This window comes from Oreochromis aureus, linkage group 9 (genome assembly GCF_013358895.1).
Source record: "Oreochromis aureus strain Israel breed Guangdong linkage group 9, ZZ_aureus, whole genome shotgun sequence".
In the NCBI taxonomy this organism is placed as follows: Eukaryota; Metazoa; Chordata; class Actinopteri; order Cichliformes; family Cichlidae; genus Oreochromis; species Oreochromis aureus.
In genome coordinates this window covers 3577746-3597923 of record NC_052950.1, presented here as the reverse complement: position 1 = coordinate 3597923, position 20178 = coordinate 3577746, and the positions used below count along the sequence as shown (strand labels likewise).

The window sequence follows — 20178 nt, the reverse complement described above, 5'->3', positions numbered from 1 at the left end:
CAGCTGCGGCTCATGTTGAATCACTGCGATAAAGTCACGATCACTGACAAACGGAAATGACACGTTACAGTCCGTTTGCTCCTCATGGATCAACCCACAGGAAAACTTTGATTTTAGCGTAATTTTCTACAATAACATTTGGATACATGTGTTATCAAACCATATACTGTACTTAAAAATTAAGCTGAAGCAAAAGACTCAACTGTGTGTAACAGAGCCAACAGCAAAGCAGGGAAGGTTGAGGTTACCTTTGCTCCATAAGTACAGTTATGTTTACCATGTTTCTGAGAGAAACATATGTGTTGTCTCTCTGTAATCTCAGCCCATTATTTCTCAAGAAAACTGGATTAGATTAAAAATTCACAATAAAATTGTGAAAAGTGCAAAGTGGAGGCTGTTTATAGTAGTTGACATAATTCTTGGTAATATTATTATTTTTTTTTATTTATGTGTATTCACATGAGCACAGCAGTGAAAAAATAATATGTTAAAATATATCTACCAAACACATTATTAATGAGCTTGAAGTTCAAGATTCAACATACAGCATTAGTTACATGGATGCAGCTGTCACACTTTTGTATGGGAGGTGCTGCTGGTAGTTACTGCCACTCTTGTAATTTCCAGATGTTTCCTCCAGAGGGCAGTCTTGCCTCAATGAACAGTAATAATCGTTCGTGGTCTTTGCTTTAAACTGGAAAATCTGTATAGGAGATATTAACCTTTTAGCATATTTTGCCCCTAAAATAGGGTTTGAACACATTTGGACAGATACAGATTAATTAAAATAAATATTTATCCTTCTGATTGCTGATAAATTTTAAATGTGAGGTGATCCTATATTTTAAATAGAAGTGTTTTAATGAAGTCTTGTATTCAGCACTTCAATAAAGTTCAATAAAGTTTCATCAGTAAGTGGAATTTAAAAACTAATCATCAGCCTCCATGTTTTACAAAAAGAATTTCTAATGTTGGTTCGTTTCACCACAGAGCAGTTTCTCACTTTGCTTCAGTTCTTGTTAAATGTACTTTGACCCAGAGAAGATAGTGGACATAATAACATAGCGTTTCATGTTCATATGTGTGGCTTCTTTTCTGCATCATAGAGCTTTAACCTGGATGTGAGGATGGCACAGCAAACTGTTCACAGACAGTGATTTCTGGAAGTGTTCCTGAGCCCATGCAGTGACCTGTAGTGGAGAACTATTGCTGAAGATCACTCTAAAAATAGGTGATGAGTATGTCGGCTGTGCCCAAGAAAAACTTGCCAAAACGTGTCTGCCAACGCTAAACATCTTTTTCTGGCCCTCAATTTAATTTAGTGTTTCATGCACTACACGAAATCTCACCGAACAAAATTAAGTAGCAGAATACGCTGATTTTGCATTAGAGTAGGCCTATTTGTGTTTGCAATTAGATTTTACATTTGAGTATTTCAAGTCCAGTATTCAATATTCATTGTGCCACTGTAACTCCAACACCAGTCGCGCGATGGCAGCAATGAGCTAACAGTAGTTGCCACACTGCCGTTAATGCAGAGTAGAAGAAGAATGTAACTTCGTGAAAAGGGCTTCTGTAGTGGCGTCGCGTCAGACGCTTAGCTAATAGTAATAACACGGTAAAACGACGGATATTCGGTTCTCGGTCAGTATTACGAGGCGGTGTTAGGTTGTCAGTAATGTATATTGGTCCGTCGTCTACACTTTGAAGGCTCTCTCGTAGCACTGATAATGCTGAAAATGAAGCTACCGACGAAAACGGGCGAGGAAGGAGGTAACCAAACGGCTAAGAACGATTCATTGGATCGGCCGAAGCACCAACATGTTCTCGGGGCGGCATCTCCCTCCGTGGCGTATGACAAGCTGGGGGACTCGCCCAGACCTCCGGTGTATCCACCACAACTGGACAAGGAGAGCGTCTTTGAGTGGTTCGGCCTGCACCTAAACCCTGCTAAGCGTATCGAGTTCATGTGCGGGCTGTTGCATATGTGCCAACCCCTGGAGCTCCGTTTTTTAGGATCTTACTTGGAGGATCTCGCTAGAAAAGATTACCATGTTTTACGGGACTTTGAGTTTCGAGCAAATAATCCGAGCGATTTGGGAGTGTTAACGGACGTGGTTGACCCAGTGATCAGGTCTAAACTCCTAGTCTGCCTGTCCCTCCTCGGGTCTGACAGCAGGGAATGTGCTGGAATACTCTTTCGGATACTGAGCCATGTCAACCCGGCCTTGTTCTGCAAAAATTACGAGTGCCCCCTCCCTCCATTTAGGGACTCTCACGTTCACTTGCCGTGTCAGGCCGACAATATGTACGGAGGTTCAGAAGAAGACTGCGGCTTCTCTGCAAACGACACAGCCGGAGGACCTCTGGAGCAGATTGCGCTGCTTTTTACTATGGCGTCCCTGCACCCAGCCTTCCACTTCCACCAACGCCAAGTTGTTCGGGAACTGCTCGACAAAATAGAGCTGGCTATGGAGGAGGGAAAGCGTCAACGCCAGCGTAGATTAAACGTCCAAGCAACGGTAATAAGCAACAAATCAACTTTAGCGCATCCAAATCGTAAGCTAGCTTGTTAAACTCGCCAACTTTAAAATGTGTTCTTCAGCAGAATTGGTTAAAGTGGGGGGGAAAAACGTTAGATACACGTATTTCAAACTACGTAACATGAAAATAATGTCGGAGTAATACTGGTGGAGTATGCTCAGAGGAAACGTTGTTCTCCTAGCATTAGCTGCCATTATACTATGCTATTGCTAACATAAAAGCCAGCCGGTTACCCTGCTGTTAGCTACAGTTTGGGCAGCTGTTAACGCCGCACGCTCAGATGTTTTGTAGCCTGGTGTTTAACTGTATGGGTTACCATTTACAGTGTAAGTCGCTAACAAGCTTATTGGAGGGTAAGTGGTGCCCTTATTAAAGCTATATTCAGATGTAATGCCAAGCGTTCCTCTGACAGCACTAATTCTCAAACAGACCGCTTTCCAAGCGGCTCTGTGCTGTAGCAGGTGTTTGATAAAGAGCCGATCCCCCAACACTCGTGTCTGCCGGTTTTCACCCCAACCACACAGCTGAATATCCATCCATCCATCAAAAAACTCCTTTTATAAGTTAGCTGGTGTGGTCTTAATTGTCTATGAAAGGTGGAATTGGTAACATGTTTTGGCGTCATTTTAAAAAAAAAAAAACGTTTTAAAATATATATAAATAAAAAAGCATGAGTTGGAAATGGACTCCCTGCAAGTGTATCTCATCATCTTGTCAGCCATGTCTTTCCAGGCCTGATAAGATGAGTAGTGTTAACTGGAAGAATTGCATGTTAAAAGAAAGATACAGAAAGCTTTCACCTGGGGAAGTGTGGTTCAAATCTCATATCAGGCTAAAACTTTTAAATCATTTTCAGCACTCATCTTTGGTTACTTTTTCTGGTGAAAAGGGCTTGGAGTGCTCAACAAATCTAAACCCCCATTAAGGGGTGTATCTGCTCAGTAGTTCTCTGCTAATGCCTGTGGAAGGTCACGTAAAACCACTTGTCCAAAGCATTTCACATGGAGCAGTGTGGATGTTAATCTTAAAGGAAAGAAGGTTCCCATTACCAGCACTGCCAATGTAATGCTAATGTACCTGCAAGCAGCACTACATTTTTGACACATTATTGCTGGGGGACCTGATGACACTGTATACAATACCAGACACTGACAGAGGCAGTGGGAGCAGCAGAGATGCAGTGTGAAGTGTTGATCAAAGGACCCCTGCTCCTTTGATCTGGTTTTCCTCCATCTATTGGCAACAAAAATGGCAAAAAGTGTTGGTTTTTTTTCTCTTCACCTGATTTTTAAATTTCACCCCTGAACACAACCTCCTATAAAGTGGATAAGGTGTAATTATAACCTAGCCAAGTTAAGTGATTCCTTCATGACATTAATTAAGTATATTGAGTTATCAATGTTTAACTTTTTTAGCATCCCTCCTTGGGCTGTTATCAACACCATTTATGACTGAAATCATTAAACTAAACTGGTGGCTTTTTACCGTTTTGTCTCATCCACTTCCAGATTTGTTAATATAATTCAAAGATATAACATAGAAATGCATCACAAAGTTGGATACAAAGACAGGACATTTTGTTTAACTGAATATTATTTTGTATAAGCAGGTTTACTGTGATATCCACTTTTACCTTTCTTCACCAGTATGTGTTGAAGATTTCAGTGGTTTCTCTGTTCTATAACAGTATCCAAGCAACTCAGTAACCCTGCTTTGCTTAACAGGCTTCACAGTTTGCTCCCCAATGACTGAAACTGAAATATTAATGTCATTTTTGTAGTATTTAGTTGTTTCTTGGTGTGAGCATCCTGTAGCTCTGTGTAAATATGGTGGTCCCTCTTGTCTCCAAACAGCAGTTGTTAGTTTGTTTGATTCCAAATAGGTCCAAACTGTTGATTTCAGTCATTAAACCTGGTTCCACAGGTTTGTGTTATAAGTGGACAGAGTTCAAACCACAGGCTCCACTGAAGCGTACAGGAGGACATAATAACATCGGCCCATATTGAGAAAACGATTTAATAATTTTGTCGCTTGAACAATTGTTTCAGCTGTATTTTATGAATGAACAAAACCTCAGTTAACTATTCTGAAGTCATGTGAGGAATGCAAAACTCTTTAGAGTGAGAAGGGTGAGAACTTCCCACTGACTCATGAGAAACCCCTCACTCGTTTTGGTCAGCCACTCTAAAGCATCTGAGCTTGTATGTTGCTGCCTAATGCACACACGTGGGAGATGTGTAGCAGTTTACATCAGCAATGCTGTAAATCACCTAAGCAGTCGCTATTCCCCATGTAAGATACTTAATAGAACAAAGTGTGTTTCCAGTTGTTTGGTCATGGGACTTAGTGTCCAGCCCAGTCACATTATGCTAGTAGCAGCATATGTGTCTGTATCTCTGACTCGAAGGCTTTCTGTTCCACGAGTCCCTGGATGAAGTCATTGTGAGCCAGAACCCTGCCTGGTGAAGATGCACTGCTCTTAATAAAATCACTCATGCCTTTTTTTTTTTTTTAAAGAATAGTCTCTGGACTGTGCCACTGTCAAATGTGGGAAAACGCATAGAGAAAGTGAATGATTGGAAACAAATGGAGGGTTCTGGGGTTTTGTTGTGTATACATAATCTCTGTTTCATCCCTTGTGACTGGCACACTGTTATGCTTTGCTTGCCCTTCTTGTACCCATAGACGGATGCTGTAGCTTGGCTGTTTTCTTTACTATTTGTATTATGTATGCATATGTGCCTTTTTCCCTTTCTTTGCTCTGCATTTCTGTGGGCTCATGTTTCCTGTTGGCTTGTAATTTATCACAGACTAATATATCTTTTGGGCTGTTGATTTCATTGTGTACCAGAAGTGAGTTATAAAGTCACTGCAATTAGTCTTACAGTCTGTAGAAAAGGCTGAAGAATGTACTCAGACATCCTGGGATAGTATTCAGATCCCTTTCATTGATCTCCAGCTGTGTATTGTGGGAAAAGTAAAACAAACCCCCATGTCTACAGACACGTCTACAGCAGTTGTTTAAATTGAGATGTCATAGCTAACTGTGAATCTTGTGAAATGCAGTACTTTCAGTGAATTAGTATGCTTCTAACTTTGAGTGTTTGTTTTCCAGGAGCTGATGGGCCAAAAGGGAGATTACCTGGCCTCTCAAGGGCTTGGGCTAGGAGAGTGTCCAGCCTCCCATCCACCTTGCCAGAGCCGACGGTCCAGCCGCAGGGCAACACAGAGAGAAGGTGAATAGAAAGATTGCACATACTGAACATGATGGCAATTATCTGCTGCAGGTGCAACTGAGATCTTGGCAGCTCTGATATGTGCCCAGAGTCAGAGTTTCATGAGTAGCTTTTTTTTTTTTTTTCTTGCTGTAATGATTTCTAAGGCACTAATGGTTTTTGTTATGTTGCCACTTTGTACAGCCACAGAAAAGCCAATACACATTTTTCTGTAGTTGCTTATTTTTCATGGCAGGTGCTGAAATGACCCTGATATTGTATGGGCTTACATAATTCAACAGGCTTTCAATACACTTGTACTACTGTGTCTGAAGACAGTATTAGCTGTGTTGCTGTTTTTATAGAAAAACTATATTATTAGTGTATCCTCTGTGTTTGTGCAGCTGTGCATATCGAGGGAATTGTGCTTAAGGGCATCTGTCGGAAGAGAACGGACAAGGAATACAATTTTGAGGTAGGTAACTGCATACTGCACTCGGACACCGCTTCAGTTCAAGGTCTCTGAAAAGGGCGCTTTAAAGATGACCTGTGACGTTAAGTTACAAATCTGAATTTTTACTGTTACTCTTTGACTAGGTTTGCATGATTCACAGTTCAGAATGAGCCATTTTGTTGGTGTACCTGCTCAATAACACATACACAGACTTGCTTTCTGCTCTGCCACCAACACCTGCAGCTGTGAACATGATCATGCAAGAAAAATGCAGCTTTTACACGTGCCCCTATTGTTACACACACAGTTATGTGCCTATTATAACGCCCAGATAGTTTCCTGTGTTTTCTTTACTTGGTTTGACCTACTTGGCCGTTGCACTCAGAAAAATCCACTTTTCAATGTTGCATGGCGTGTCAGTGTTGGTGCTGAGCTAGTGGCAGGTTGTCACAGCTGGTGACTTTATCCCTTGATAAGTCTGTTCTATAAAGATCTAAACAAAGTAACCTGATTGTTGCTTATGTGCAGAGAGAGGAAAAAATCATTAAACAATTGGAGAGGAGAGACTAACTGTCCTGTTGGCTTTTCTAAGCTTTGAGAGTAAAGCCAGCAGCACTAACAGCAGCTCTGTTTGGACTGGCATGAGCTGCTGATGCACAAGACACAGACGCTCTGACGTATCTTTGTAGTGCACTCATAAACAGAACTTTAACTTGTGTAGTGTAGTCCTTCTGTGAGGTGGTTTTAGGTACTTGTGTCTTTGTAGTGATGGACTGTCCTGCTGCTGTTTCAGGTGACCTGGTCCGACTCCTCTTTCAGCCAAGTGACCAAAACCCATTTTGAGCTGGAGAACTTCCTCCTGAAGGTAATCACAGCAGTGATATTAAATCAGAACAGCTGCAAAATACAGACATACATACATACAGACAGTCAGTCTCGGTCTGAGTGTGTGACTGACATGTGCAGGTCTGCTTTGTTATAAACGATGCAAAGACATTGTGGCAAATGGACGAAGCTGGAGGTAACACATTTAATCAGTACAGTTAATTTAGCTGCTTGAATTTCAGGGTCGTGCTGGTGTGCATGCTGGCTCACTGTCAGAACTTTAGCAGACACATCAGCAGAACAAAGTGACGGCAGTGTTATTAGTAAATAGGATATGCACTGATACACTGGTAATTACTCATATTTTTTTTTCCTACACTGAGCGCACTCAGCAGTTTTTACTACAAGCATTCATATAAATGTTTTTCTTGTGTAACATTTGCACATTGGCTCTGACGGTTGTATCAGGGGAAACTTGCCGAGGATACTTTGGAGTAGTTGTCGTTGGCAATCGAACCACTTTCTGATTGGTCTTACCTCCATCAGTAACAGCTGTATGAGTCCAGATGCCAATTTCAAATGTTGCACCAGTTTTAAAAAAAGTAGCATTTTCACAGTGGGAGGTTTCACTAAATTTTATTCATTGTTCTGTACGAAACTAATCTGTGCACAGGTGATCAGGCTGTACCGTCATTATGGTAATGCAGCTTCAGTCCACGCCATTGAACCCAAAGCTGGTTATTTAGCACAAAAAGGAAGTCGAGCTCTTAAAGACACGTAATGAACGCTTGTATGTGCAAACAATGCTTCAGTGCATCCCACCTGTTGTTCACCTTCCTTCTTTTTCTCTGCAGCTTCCTAAGGATCAGTGTACAGAGTCTTTTGAGAAGAGCATCTTGAGTCTTTTGAACCAGGGGGGCCAGTATGAGAGCAGGGAGGTGGAGAAGAACCTCAGGTAATTTACATTTAACCCACTTGTTCACCTGAAACTTTAAAAAGCTGCGGGACAAATTCTCCTTTTGATCTCTGACTAGATGGGCCAGTTTCTGATGAGGAATATTTAGTTTTGTTGAGCATTTTTGTGGCTAGCTTGTGTTAAAATAACTTGTTTCGGCTCCATCTTGTTTGGCATTTTCTGCCATTCGCACATCTGATCACATGGAAACTGGACTGCAACTTTGACCGAGGACTTGCCGCAGTCGCGACTGTGGTCATTTTGTTCTGTTATTCTGAGTTCTCCAAGGATAAGAGGTCAACATCTGTCTTGCTTTACCCAAAGATGTTCTTCAGCATCATTTCCTGTGTGTAAAAAATCTGACATGCATTCATACTCCTCACTGTGCCACAGTTTACTTTGAAAACAAGTAAGAAGCTTTGTGGCATTTTGAAACGCTCAGTTGACTTGAATGGAATGACACCAGGTCAGTGAAGGAACATTTGGATGAGATTCTGTTTCCTGCTGTTATTTATCTCAGGAGTGTGTGTGCATGTGTGGAGAGAAAATGTCACCAGAGATTAAGATGTAGTCCCAATGACATGATGACAAACGACGTGATGAGGAGGGCATGTTAGTGTCAGACTGTAAAGCACACAGTGCTCCAATCCTCCTGTTTGACACTAATGGGCCCATATTTTGCAAATTGAACAGCATCGTCTGTCTTTTCTTTATATATCAATTGAGCCAGTTTAAAATGTAAACAACAATAATTAGCTAACCATCATTGTATTATTTTGAAAGCTTGATCTTAAAATAGCTCTGAACAAGCAGCTCTGTGGGAATTTTAAGTACCTTCGTTTCCGTCAGTGTGCTGTGTGTCAGTTATTGTTGCTGCTGCTACAAACCAGCAGGACAAACTGCAAAACATGACTTCTGGCTGTGTTTGGAACACCGTCACCCCCATCATGTCAGTACTGGAGGGTGGAAAAGGGAACGGGGGCCCTTGACCTAAAAAACACAGCTAAACATGATAATCTGTCAAATGGGTCTCACCATTATCTGCAAAGCTTTGGTAAGTGTCCCTGTAATACATGTCAGGCATGCTAAACAGGGCTGGTATTCATTCTTGGCTGAATGGATAGTCAACCATTGAGAGGTTTGTTTTTTTTTGTTTTGTTTTTTTCCCTTTCATTTCTGATAACAAACGCGCACACACACACACACACACACACACACACACACACACACAGTGAGTGTGGCCTCTCCACCAGTTTCATTTAGTACGAAGTGAGACTGTGGAGTAAGTGGGGAAACTGAAACCTATCTGCTTGGACTGTTTTTGTTTGCATCCAAAGTCCGGCCCACATTCAGACTACATCACAGTCTGTTTTGCTGCTTCCATTGTGTCTCATCTTGTATAAGGCGAGGCTTCACTAGTGTTGGAGCAAAGCTTTTCGCTTCACTGTCGGCTACAGTTATGGGCCATTAAAACTTGCACAATGCCTGATAGGTTAAATGTTTATGGACTGGGGGGTTGGTACAATCATTATGAGACTGGGGGCACACAGTGGGGCGGTGATTAGTGTGGCTGTGTTAACCCTGGTACAGACTGTACCCAGCCTCTCACCCTGTGCCTGCTGGAAAAGGATCCATACACTCCCACAAATTTGAAATTGATAAGCAGAAGAAAGTCCATGGATATTTTTGTGAATTCTTCAAGACTTTATAATCATGTAATGTAACTGATATATTGTCAGCTCCATCCTATGCATGCAGTTTTTATGTCTTAGTGACTATTTCTATGAATAGTTGTTTAGATAATGCTTCAAAATAGCTGCCAAACACGTTCTCAGAGGTGGAATTTGTGTTCAGAGTAATGGTGTCATTCTGAAGTCTAAATTTAGCTCAGCAGCCTTGGGTAATTTGTTTTTGTTTGTTAATGAACAGAGTTTCACTCGTGTTGTCTCTCTGCCTGTTCTCACCTGTAGAGAGAGGTTCCTGTCTGCGCCTCCACTGTTCAGGCAGACCAGAAAGGTCTGCAGCTTCTTCAACTGTGATTCCAGTTGCGCTGCCAAACCTACTTGTAGCAGATGTGAGTATAAGGCCAACATATTCAGAAGATATTCATGTTAGTTCATGCACTTGTCTGAAAGGTCAGCTGTTAATTAATACTAAGCTGCAGCAGCATCCTGCAGAAGATTCAGTGGTCTCACCTCCTCTCACTGAAACACGCATGTCCGCCAACATAATGTCCTCTGGTCCTTTGAGAGGGAGCACAGTCACTCCACAGCAGTTCAGGTTCATGTATGTAGCCTTACAATAGCCAGAGAAAGCAACAATAACTATTTTGTGTAATCTTGTATTTGTTTATTTTATATTTTGTACTTCTCTGGCTTCCTGTTGAGTTCATTTTCTTTATTTATGTAATGAAAGTAATAAAATGCAACAAATGTGTAGTTTTTGGTCTCGAGTGATCAGATATATGGAACAAAGTGGTTTTCCTTCATCACTTGTGCTTTAATTCCTGGGTTTTCACCTTTTCTGTGTCTTTGGGGGGGTTTTTTTGAACAGGCAACTGTCAGCTGGGCACAGCCTACCAGGGAGACTGCTCCGATGCCTCCAGTCAGGAGGAAGGTGAGAAGAAGCAACTTTCAGGTCCTTGCTTTTTTCTGTTTTTTGTTTTTTAATGATACTGGTGGCAGTGCAGAATGATGAGGGGAGAAGTGCGTGGAAGTTTGTATAAATCACTGATTGAGAAGTGATTGTGGGCACTGACAAAACAAAGGCATGGGCAGCTAACCAGGGCTGCTGCCCGAGTCCTACTAGTGTTTATTTTTGGAGGTCAGTCGGAAAAGCTGAGTCTGTTTCAAATCCTCATATTTCACAGCTATATTTGCCCCATCATGTGCTGGACTGAGATCAGCACGGCCTCGTCCTGCTCATACTTTACATAAAGCTTGTTAATCCTGGAAGATTTGCTTTGTCCTCCCAAAGAACAGTTTGATTTTTAATTTTTAAAGCCATTTACCATACAGACACAGAGAAATGGGGTATCTCTTTCCACCCGTAAAAAAAAAATGATGTATTAAATGAATTTCGAATCTTTGGTCCTACAGCCAATGCTAACAGTGCACATGAATTGCTTCTCCTTTGTCAGAATGTAATCAAACTTGCACACAGTGGTCACCTACTGTGCTTAACACTAGTTGTGCTCAAGCTCACATTTGTCATTTGATGGGTAATAATGTGTGAATTGTAATGAACAATGAGCTGGATGAGCGCCTCCATCATTGACTTTTTCTTTTTTTTTAAACCCTGTGAAATCTAGAGTCGTATCTACAGGGACACAAGAAAAAGCACGGGTCCAAGAGTCCATGTCAGCTGTGAGTATAATCTCTGCTTCAACACTATTTGTCTCCAGAATTTAAAAAACTGTTAGTGAAGCAGGAAAAAGCTGTACATAAACGTATTAACCAAAAACACGTGTTCCTCTCAGCAGTCTGTCTAGTGCCAAAGGCTCCCAGGTGGACCCTCACAGGGGAGGACATGCTGCAGAGCTCAATGGGCCTGCAGAGAGGAGAAAGAAGAGCTGCGCACCGCGAAGTAGCCAGGAAGCCGAACAGGTCGGGTTATTTCCCAGTCTGTCTTTGCCTTGCATATACAGAAACGTGTTTTGGTTAAAGAAGTTCTAACTCGTGCTCAGCAGTACTTCAGTGTGCCACTGAGACACACAGCAGTCATATGATTGGTAACACTGGCACGAGTATTGTAGAAATGGTGGCTTGCTGTGCTGCAATCTGCTCCTTTTGTGCAGTAGGTAAGCTCATCGCTGCACCAGCCGCTATCAAAAGTAGCTCCTTTACATGAATGCACCTTGGTTCAGTCCTGTGAGTAAAGCTCAGGAGCACAGTTCAAAGTGAGCACCATTTCACCAACGCTCAGTTAATCATTATGGGCTGCAGACGTTTGAAGGCCGCTATAATTGCATTAACCCAGCTGCTCCTGTGTGTCTGATTGGACGTGCCACGTGAAGGGGAGTGCTCTGTGCTATCTCACTAACATGCTCAAACACTGTAAGAGGTGGAGGACAATCTGCTGACAAAGCACATTCTTCCTCTCACTCAGTCATAACCAATTTATTTCAGAGCCCTGGATGGGATTGATTCCTCAGAATCCTTTTCTCAGTGTAAATTGGTGTTACAGAGGGTTGTTTTTCTTTTATTTTTTTGCCTTTCAAATCATCTATTTTTTTGTTTTTTGTTTTTTAACTCATGCTCCAGCTCTGTGTAGTATTTGTGTAAATTGGTAGGGATTCCCTAATACGCTGTTAGCTGAACAGCTGAAAGTGATTAATGGCAAATCGAGTCATTCCAGGGGAGCTGTGAGCTGAATGTTAATGACTCCTCGCTTTCTTACAGCACCAGGACACAGACAAGAGAAGCCACCCATCCACCAAAACCAAGAGCAGAGTGCTGCCCACAGAAGGGTATGTCTGCTTCACGAGCTAAAAGAGGCTCCATGTTTACCCTGTGTGACACACGTTTGAGCCGTCAGTAGACTCTGGCACTGTCAGTCTGTGTGTTGGTGTACTGCATCTGTGTTAACATGAATCCTCTGGTCTCCCATGTGTTCCTGTTTTCAGAGACAAGGTGAAGTGCAAGTCTGTTACCTTTGTGTCCAACGGGTGTTTGGTAGCAGCCCCGAGGAAAGGTAAGCAGCTGCTAGGACTGGGCAGTGTACTTCAACAGGACTGTGCTTTGTTGAATGCTTTTGAAGTAGCTCCTTTAAGCTCCTGTCCATCAGAGCAGTGTTGCCAACTTAGCGACTTTATCGTTATATTTAGTGAGTTTTCAGACCCCCTTAGCGACTTTTTTCTTTCTTTTCTAAAAAGCGACTAGCGACAAATCTGGCAACTTTTGTTGTTGTTATTAGTCAGACTTATGACCACTTTTTGACGTGAAAGCACGTATCGCTGTTACTCTCAACAAGCAGCGGGTGCTGCCGTGGGCACCTCGCCCGTGCCAAAGCGCTCACAGGCGGCGGATCGTTCTCATGTAGCAGTCTACTGCTGTCAGAGCAGGAGATGCTGACCCCTACGCGCCCAAACCGCAAATGAATCACGCATGAGCAAAGTCGCTGCTCCCACCCTGACTGTAACGCAGTCAGTTCTTCTTTTACTGTTACTTTTTGTGGATCAGAAGGTTTAAAACTACTTAAACACACAAAGTAACTCTGACAGAGTGCCTGTTTCAGGTCACTTTTGCCAGTACCAAGCCTGGATAAAGGAGGTGGGTTGGAATTGTGACATTAAAAAAAACAATTTTTAAAAGAATTTCATGTGTAGTTCTAAATATATTCTAAATGCATCTAGGGTGTTTTTTTTTTTTTTTTTAACATAAGCATGACCAGTTATGCAAATTAGGCGATGACCTCATTTAGCGACTTTTAGGACAGCCAATAGCTGTTTTCCTTACTGAGGAGGCAACACTGCATCAGAGGCTGTCTCTCTCTGACATGTTCAGGCTTGTCTCGCTGTTGTGCACCAGGGAATGTAAACACATGGAATTGCTATAGCAGTGATACTGCAATATAACATCTTTTATCTGTTGCCTAATAATTTTCCGGTATTATCATGGGCATTATCATGTGACATGGCCCTAGTGGTTGCTTGCATGGTATGGTATTAGTAGACAGTAAATGAAGGTATAGTTCCAGGAAACGACTGATATTAACGCCGTCTCTTATAGGCTGGAGTTACTCATGAATTGCAGCTGAAGCAGAGTCTCAGTCACTAGTTTAATAAACTCATCAGTAAATCTTGTCTCATCGTAAAGGACACGTTAACAATCATGTGCTGTGTTTCGTGTTGCATACACACTAGATGGACGCTGGTTGGCTTTTGTTTTGACACCCGTTGTTGTTGCAGATGGCGGTTCATCATCAGAAAGCTGCAGCTCCCCATCCAGCCCACAGCACCGAGGACCAGAGAGCCTGGAAAGTGAGGATGAACCCAACAAAGGTAAAACAATCACACACGCCCTTTTTCTAAATAAAGCCACTGTGAAGATAAGCAATGACATTGTTGTCCTCTGTCAGATACAGATAGCCCCTGTGATGATCTCTGTAAAGGACCGGGCTCTGACATGTTCTTCACCGGCCAGACTGATTCTGCTGTGCTGGCGGAGGCCTCCTTCAGCAGCCTGGAGGGGAGAGCAGACTTCCCACATATTTCCTTCATGCATAATGTGAGCTACATACTCCCCAATGGAGCTGCAGATGCTGGGCTCCCATTGGGTTCACTTCCTGGCCAGAGCCTGGTTCCAGAGGGAAAGCCCTCATCAGGGCCGCTAATGATTCCGATGCCCACACTGCCTCCAGCCGTCTCTGGAATTGTGGACGACCCGGAGAAGAGGGATGTTGTCCAAACCTTTGGGATTCCACCTACTGGACTGCATCCTGCAGGAAGTTCTGCTATGCAGCCTTTGGTCCAGGGCTTCAAAACAGCTTTGTCTCACAGCCAGGGTGGCACTGACGGAGTGCTGGGGAGTGGCTCTTCACCTGCTGCACCGCAGGTTTCACACCAGGGTCCAATCAGACCCATCAGCGTCATGTCTTCTCCGATACTAACCTGCCAAGACCCAGCCAATGTCAGCCCGGGCCTGGCCTCTTCTCTACCACATGTGGAGACATCGCAAAGCAAGCGCCCAGGCTTACCGTCTGCCCTGCCTTCTCCCTACACCCTGCCCCCCGTCCCAATGCCAACTCTGGGGGCACCTGTGACCCCTGTTCAATCCCCTGGACAAGTACAAGCTGCTGTTCCCCCAGCTGTGCCCACACACACCCCTGGACCTGCTCCAAGCTCCAGCCCAGCACTTACACACAGCATAGCACACAGCGACTGTACATCCTACAGTAACAGCAGTGCTTCCAGTGGAAGCACCCCGGTCGCTCCTGGTAGCCCTCTCACTCTCCAGCAGACCCAGCAGCCAGCAGCACCGCAGCAGCAGCCGCCAATGGGCTGCGGGATGTGCGGCTGTCACAATAACTGCGGCAGCCGAAGCAGCAGTGCGAGCGTCGCCTCCGGTCAGACGCCTTTATTCTTCCCTGGCCACCAGATGGCAGCAGCGCACCAGATGTTCAGTGTTCCTCCACCGCTCTTCCAGATCACAAGCCTGTGCAATAACAGCTACCTCACCCAGGCTCACCCTCCTCACCAGGCCAACGGACCCACCTCCCTGCCCCCTTACTTCCCCAGCGCTCCTCCAGCACATCCACCCCCTTACCTTAACACTCACACCCAAAGTCACGCAGAGGTTCCATCGCACATGCTGGCCACGCAGGCTACAGCAGTGGTAGCCGCCGCCAGCTACAGCCTCCAGCAGCCGATGGCTCCAAACACATCGTTCTGCCACCATGTCTACCAGCATGTGTACCCTCCCCTGGGGATGCTGCCTCCCTCTCTGTTGGGGGGAGGTGGCGTCAATAAGAAGAACGGGAACGTGTCCTGTTATAACTGCGGTGTGAGCGGCCACTTTGCTCACGAATGCAACCAGCCCTCCATTGACTCCACACAGCAAGGTAATGCAGCTACACCCAACACTTTTGCAAATCTAACTTTCAGCAATGACTAGAAGGCAGTGCTGATCCTCCACAGGAAGTATATTTGTAACTGTTCTCACTCAGCTGTGCATGGTTCACACCATGTGCTTTTAGATATGGTCAGAAGAAGCTGCGTCTGTCATATTATTGCAGTGAGATGCAGCTCGAAGTGTCAGAACGTCTGTGTTGGTATGTAGGTGGAGCTGGGTATGGGTACGTCATGTTGTGTGAAACACAGCAGTGTCACCTCCTTTGTTAAAATGAAAGTAATAGCTGAATACAAACAAGTACATTTATCAGCCATAAAAGGTTGATGGCAGCATGGACGCCAAAGTCGGTGTACGTGATTACTCGAGAACGAGGTGATGTGGGATTTCTCACTGATACTGTGGGTCCAAGTACTCTTGGACGAGTTCAAATCTCAGTGACCTTGACCTCAAGGTCAAAGGTCAAGTTTTCTGAAGGTCTTTTGAATGCAATAACACAAACGAGGCAGTGTAGGATTTTTGTTTATCTTGCGCTTTTGCCTCGATGTTTCCACAGGAGCAGGTTTGGGTAGGACAGGCTGATGGCAACTAGGGCTGCAACTAAAGATTATTTTGGTAGTCGACTAATCTCCACTTCTGTGGGTAAACCTCCTGTTCTCTGCCCACTTATGAATATCGCCCCGTTGTCTTTTCCCACGGCAAATTAATGACTCAAGAAACGCAATAATCAAATGTGTTTTTACCAACAACAGGACCATCAAAACACAAGTGAAATAAATAAAAGGGATCAACAGGGACCCATTCAGAGTTGGCGTCACAGCTCCAGGGTGCCGGCATTTGAAATGCTCGTGCGCTGCAGTGATGCTGTTGTGGAATGAAAGCTCTGCATTTAACTTTGTTTTCTGTGATACGCTTCATTTTTTTCCCACAATCCAAGTTTCCATTTGCTTCCATCCTCCTGTTTTGCCATTAGCGCTGTGTTCTTTTGCATTAGTGTGTCTGCAGTCTTGGCAGGTGATATAGGCGATACTGCCCGCACAGCTTCCTGTAGTGTGTTGCAGTTACGAAAACACATTTATGCTGTATTGGTATAAATCACACTACTGTATACAAATCTGTAATCATCAGTATTACCAGCTCACACTTTATGGCTGTGATTGGTTTTAAACAGGTTAACATGTGTTTGGAAACAGTTGCAGTTGTTCTTCCTCACTGGTAGAGTAATGTGCACAAAATAAATGTGTGTGGGCCGTAGGGGTTTGTCGAACCAGTCATAACACAAACATGAAGCACGGCCGTGAAATAGCAGTGTTTTCTTTCTCTGTTTGTTCTTCACCAAACATGCTCGGCATCATTGAGCACTGCTGGTCCTGACTTGAGCCTCCGTAGCGATCAAACCTGTCATGTAGTTGTGCTGTGATGAACCACTGCGAGCTGATGTTTGCGTGTTTGTGTGTCACAGGTGGGTTCCGGTTAAAGTACGCACCGTCCCACATCTCAGACGGCCCTGACAACGCTGACTGAAGAACACGAGGAGGATGGAGAGAAGTTCCTGCGACCTCGTTTCCATGGCAGCAGCCTCTTCCCTGGGAGCTGCTTGTGAGCAGCGTGATTAAGCTTCTGCGTTCGCCACCACATCCTCTGAACAGGACCGACCTGCCAAGGGCTCCGTGGACAAAACCTGAGTACTCGTGCCTGGGAAAATCTTCCTCCCGTGGGGTTTACTCACTGTCACTCATTGCACACACAAACTGTCCATGTGACTCGAAGCCCCACCCCCTTTCAGTTGGTTTTTGATATTTTTGCACTGAGGGTCGGAAATGATTAACTTATTAATTCTTAGGAAGTGAAAGCTATTTTGAGGATATTTAGTTTTAACATTAATGCGGAGCCTTCGGTCTCGACTGGGAGCTTCTTAAACACTTATTTCTAAGAGAGAGCGTATTTATGCCTTTTTCCTAACTGTTCACGATTTTATTGTACAGCAGTTTTCAAAGATTACAAATCAAAGATTGATTTTGTTTTCAATTTTGCTGTAAGGTTTTTGAATGTACGTTTAAAAAGGAATCTGATTCAGAGTGGACGGCTCTCATGCATTTTTGCCACTTGGTGTGTTTTTAGTTGAAGGGTAATTGCTGCTGCTTTGTAATTTAATTTTCTTATTGTTTTCCATTTTTTAAAGTTATTTTACTTGGTCAGATGCACTATAGAGAAGCAGGAGCGACTACAACATTCTGCACCGGATACACGTTTAGTGGTGTTCATTTGAAATCTGCATGAATTGGCAAACTAATGAGTATTTTATGTAAAACGTTGTTTCAGGTGTAGAACCGATTTTTATGGCTAACAGCGAAAAAGTTGAAGCGACATACTGTAGAAATAAAACTGGGATTCCAGGTAATGAGTCAGACCAGTTCTGTTCCAGATGACACGTTTGGTCCTCACCATGTTGCTCGGTCTTATTTATTTTTCCCTTAAAAAAACCTTAAACCTTAGTAGCTTTTTCCTTTCAGCGTCTGTGCTCGGCAAAGTCCAGGCTCCAGTGTGCGTCAAACTGAGAAGCACAACGTGTTGGCTCATTGTGTCAGAAAGGCAAACATGTTCAGTTTAGTTCATATCCAAGCCCCCTCCAACATTTTTGCATTAATTAGTATTAAAGTTTAGGTCACTTGCATTATTGGGAAACATCCTTTTCTCTGACTGCTGTAACCATGTTCAAGTTTGGCTACCATGTGTTACCAAACATGGTCGAGCAGCAGAAGTGTTAACTGACTTATTTGGCTCAATGCCTCAGGCTCCTTCTCCAACTTTACCTGGGCCAGTGTAACTGCAGCAACTACGTATCTAATATGGGTCCAGTTTAATAGACTGGCCTGTTGGAATCATCACTGATCTGGGAAGATCAATTATCAGTGGAGTGTTTGAAAGGCAAAACTCGTCCTCTTTCAACCAAGTTCTCCCCCACATCAGATTAAAGCTGAACTTTCAGCTTTAATTTGATCTACTAAATGGCGATGTGGCCACAAAGGTGCAGCGTGTCATACAGCGTTCCCATGAAGCATTCGTGGTGTTGGCAGAAGCTGTGAAGTGGAAACTGCCTGATTTGTAAAGCACACAGACTGGGTGGGTCCAGCCTCTGACATTTACAGGCTGAACTCCAGTGGATCTCAACACTGTCACAGACACCTGACACTTTCTGGATTTGATTGAATCAATTGAAAAGATCTATAGTTTTGATTTCTGAGTATTTTAAGGTGAACTTTAGTTATTTTGATGTGGAAAAGCTTGAGCAGCAGATTTAAAGCGATGAATGTTCTGCTGAGGTTATTTGTGACACAGATTAAAGAAGGCAGGGTGTGAATATGGAGGCCCAAAGTGTTTGAGAGTACATCAATTAATTGTTGATCATGTAGAATATAAGTCTAATTAAAGGTGGCTTAATTCATAACTCAATGTTAAGGTTTTTAAGGAGGATCTAAGATTTTTCTGTGTTTTTAGTTTATAATGGAATTTGTCTGTCGCTGTTCCCTTATGTTTTAGCTGATAACTACAACTTGTGGCATAGACGGTGTACACAATGGGCCGAGCCACTGTGATATCACCCACTGGTTAGTGACGTTTGCTACGGGGCCTCGAACTGAGCGTTTTTGCCGTTCCTACCTTGAAACCAATGAGGCAGGTGAGGAGGATCTGAAACAGCTTGACTAATGACCTGTCGGTGATACAACTGAGGAAGACCCGATAACCACAGTGGTCGCCCCCCGATGGCCATTGAAAATAACACTGCAGGTTGAAGGCTGCACTGGGTTCACTTTTCACATCAGTCTTTACTGTCTGTGCCTGCAAGCAAGCAAACTGCTGCCCACATTAGTCAGTCAGCACAGCTTAGAGTAACTAATGCTGAATCTAGCTGCTAGTATAACAACAACAACTTGGATAAGGTTATAATCTAGTTTTCTGTTTAGCAAACATTAGCTCATTAACCAGTGATGTCTGAAGCCTTTTGAGCAGCCGTTCAGAAAACAGCCCTTTACTGTAGTGCTAACCTTGGTTAGCTCTAAAGCTAGCTTGGCAGCTTAACTCCCTCGGTGAGCAGCACGAGTTTATAAATAAACAGAGTAAGGTGTTCCCACATTTCTGTTGAATACCTTCAGCACTATTGCTGTTCTCGCTCCAAGCAGCTAACTGACTATAGTTGAAAGCTGTTGATGAGCTTGCTTTAACCCATTTTAATATTAAAATTTTAAATGCATTTTGACAAACTTGTCCCCACCTTAGTCCTGTAAGAGATTAAGTTCTCACTACAAAATAAATGAGATCAGTTCGAGAACGCTCGTCGCTAACACAAATGTTGGATTGTTTTATTTATTAATGAAGACGTTGAAGTTTCTGGTCACCATTTGATGCACTAAGGCCGTTCATTGGTTGTTTTCAGAGCTTTGTGGATATGGTGCTTGTTTTGTGCCGTGTTTGTCCTCCATTATTGCTCAGCCTGCTGTCAGTGCATTAGTTGATCTATGCATACATGTTTGGGTCCCCCCCAGATGTTTTAAATTGGGTGACAAGAGAAGCAAGTGTTGGAGACGACAAGATATTTTATGTAAAACTGCTAAGGAG

At 43.4% G+C, this 20178-nt stretch overlaps 1 protein-coding gene across 3 annotated transcripts; it reads left to right on the top strand.

The window, feature by feature from the left end:
- Positions 1 to 1548: 1548 nt before the first annotated feature.
- On the top strand, positions 1549 to 17957 carry zcchc2 (zinc finger, CCHC domain containing 2). 3 transcript variants are annotated; one of them, XM_031754725.2, is made up of 14 exons: positions 1549 to 2522; positions 5660 to 5780; positions 6164 to 6234; positions 7007 to 7078; positions 7893 to 7993; positions 9964 to 10067; positions 10547 to 10609; positions 11304 to 11358; positions 11475 to 11598; positions 12394 to 12461; positions 12618 to 12685; positions 13902 to 13994; positions 14072 to 15553; positions 17024 to 17957. In XM_031754725.2, the coding sequence occupies exons 1-14, from the start codon at positions 1731 to 1733 to the stop codon at positions 17083 to 17085; spliced, it is 3276 nt and encodes a 1091-aa protein (XP_031610585.1). In that variant the 5' UTR covers positions 1549 to 1730; the 3' UTR covers positions 17086 to 17957. The 3 variants fall into 3 exon arrangements, with proteins under 3 accessions (XP_031610585.1, XP_031610593.1, XP_031610583.1); XM_031754733.2 differs by having other exon boundaries at positions 11472 to 11598; positions 14078 to 15553; XM_031754723.2 differs by having other exon boundaries at positions 11472 to 11598.
- Positions 17958 to 20178: the final 2221 nt, after the last annotated feature.

Excerpts from the sequence above, each read along its gene's own strand:
- zcchc2 (XM_031754723.2), top strand. The coding sequence starts at position 1,731 with ATGCTGAAAATGAAGCTACCGACGAAAACGGGCGAGGAAGGAGGTAAC. Across the intron at positions 2,523-5,659 it reads GATTAAACGTCCAAGCAACG|GAGCTGATGGGCCAAAAGGG; the intron begins GTAATAAGCAAC and ends TTTGTTTTCCAG. Across the intron at positions 7,994-9,963 it reads GAGGTGGAGAAGAACCTCAG|AGAGAGGTTCCTGTCTGCGC; the intron begins GTAATTTACATT and ends TCTCACCTGTAG.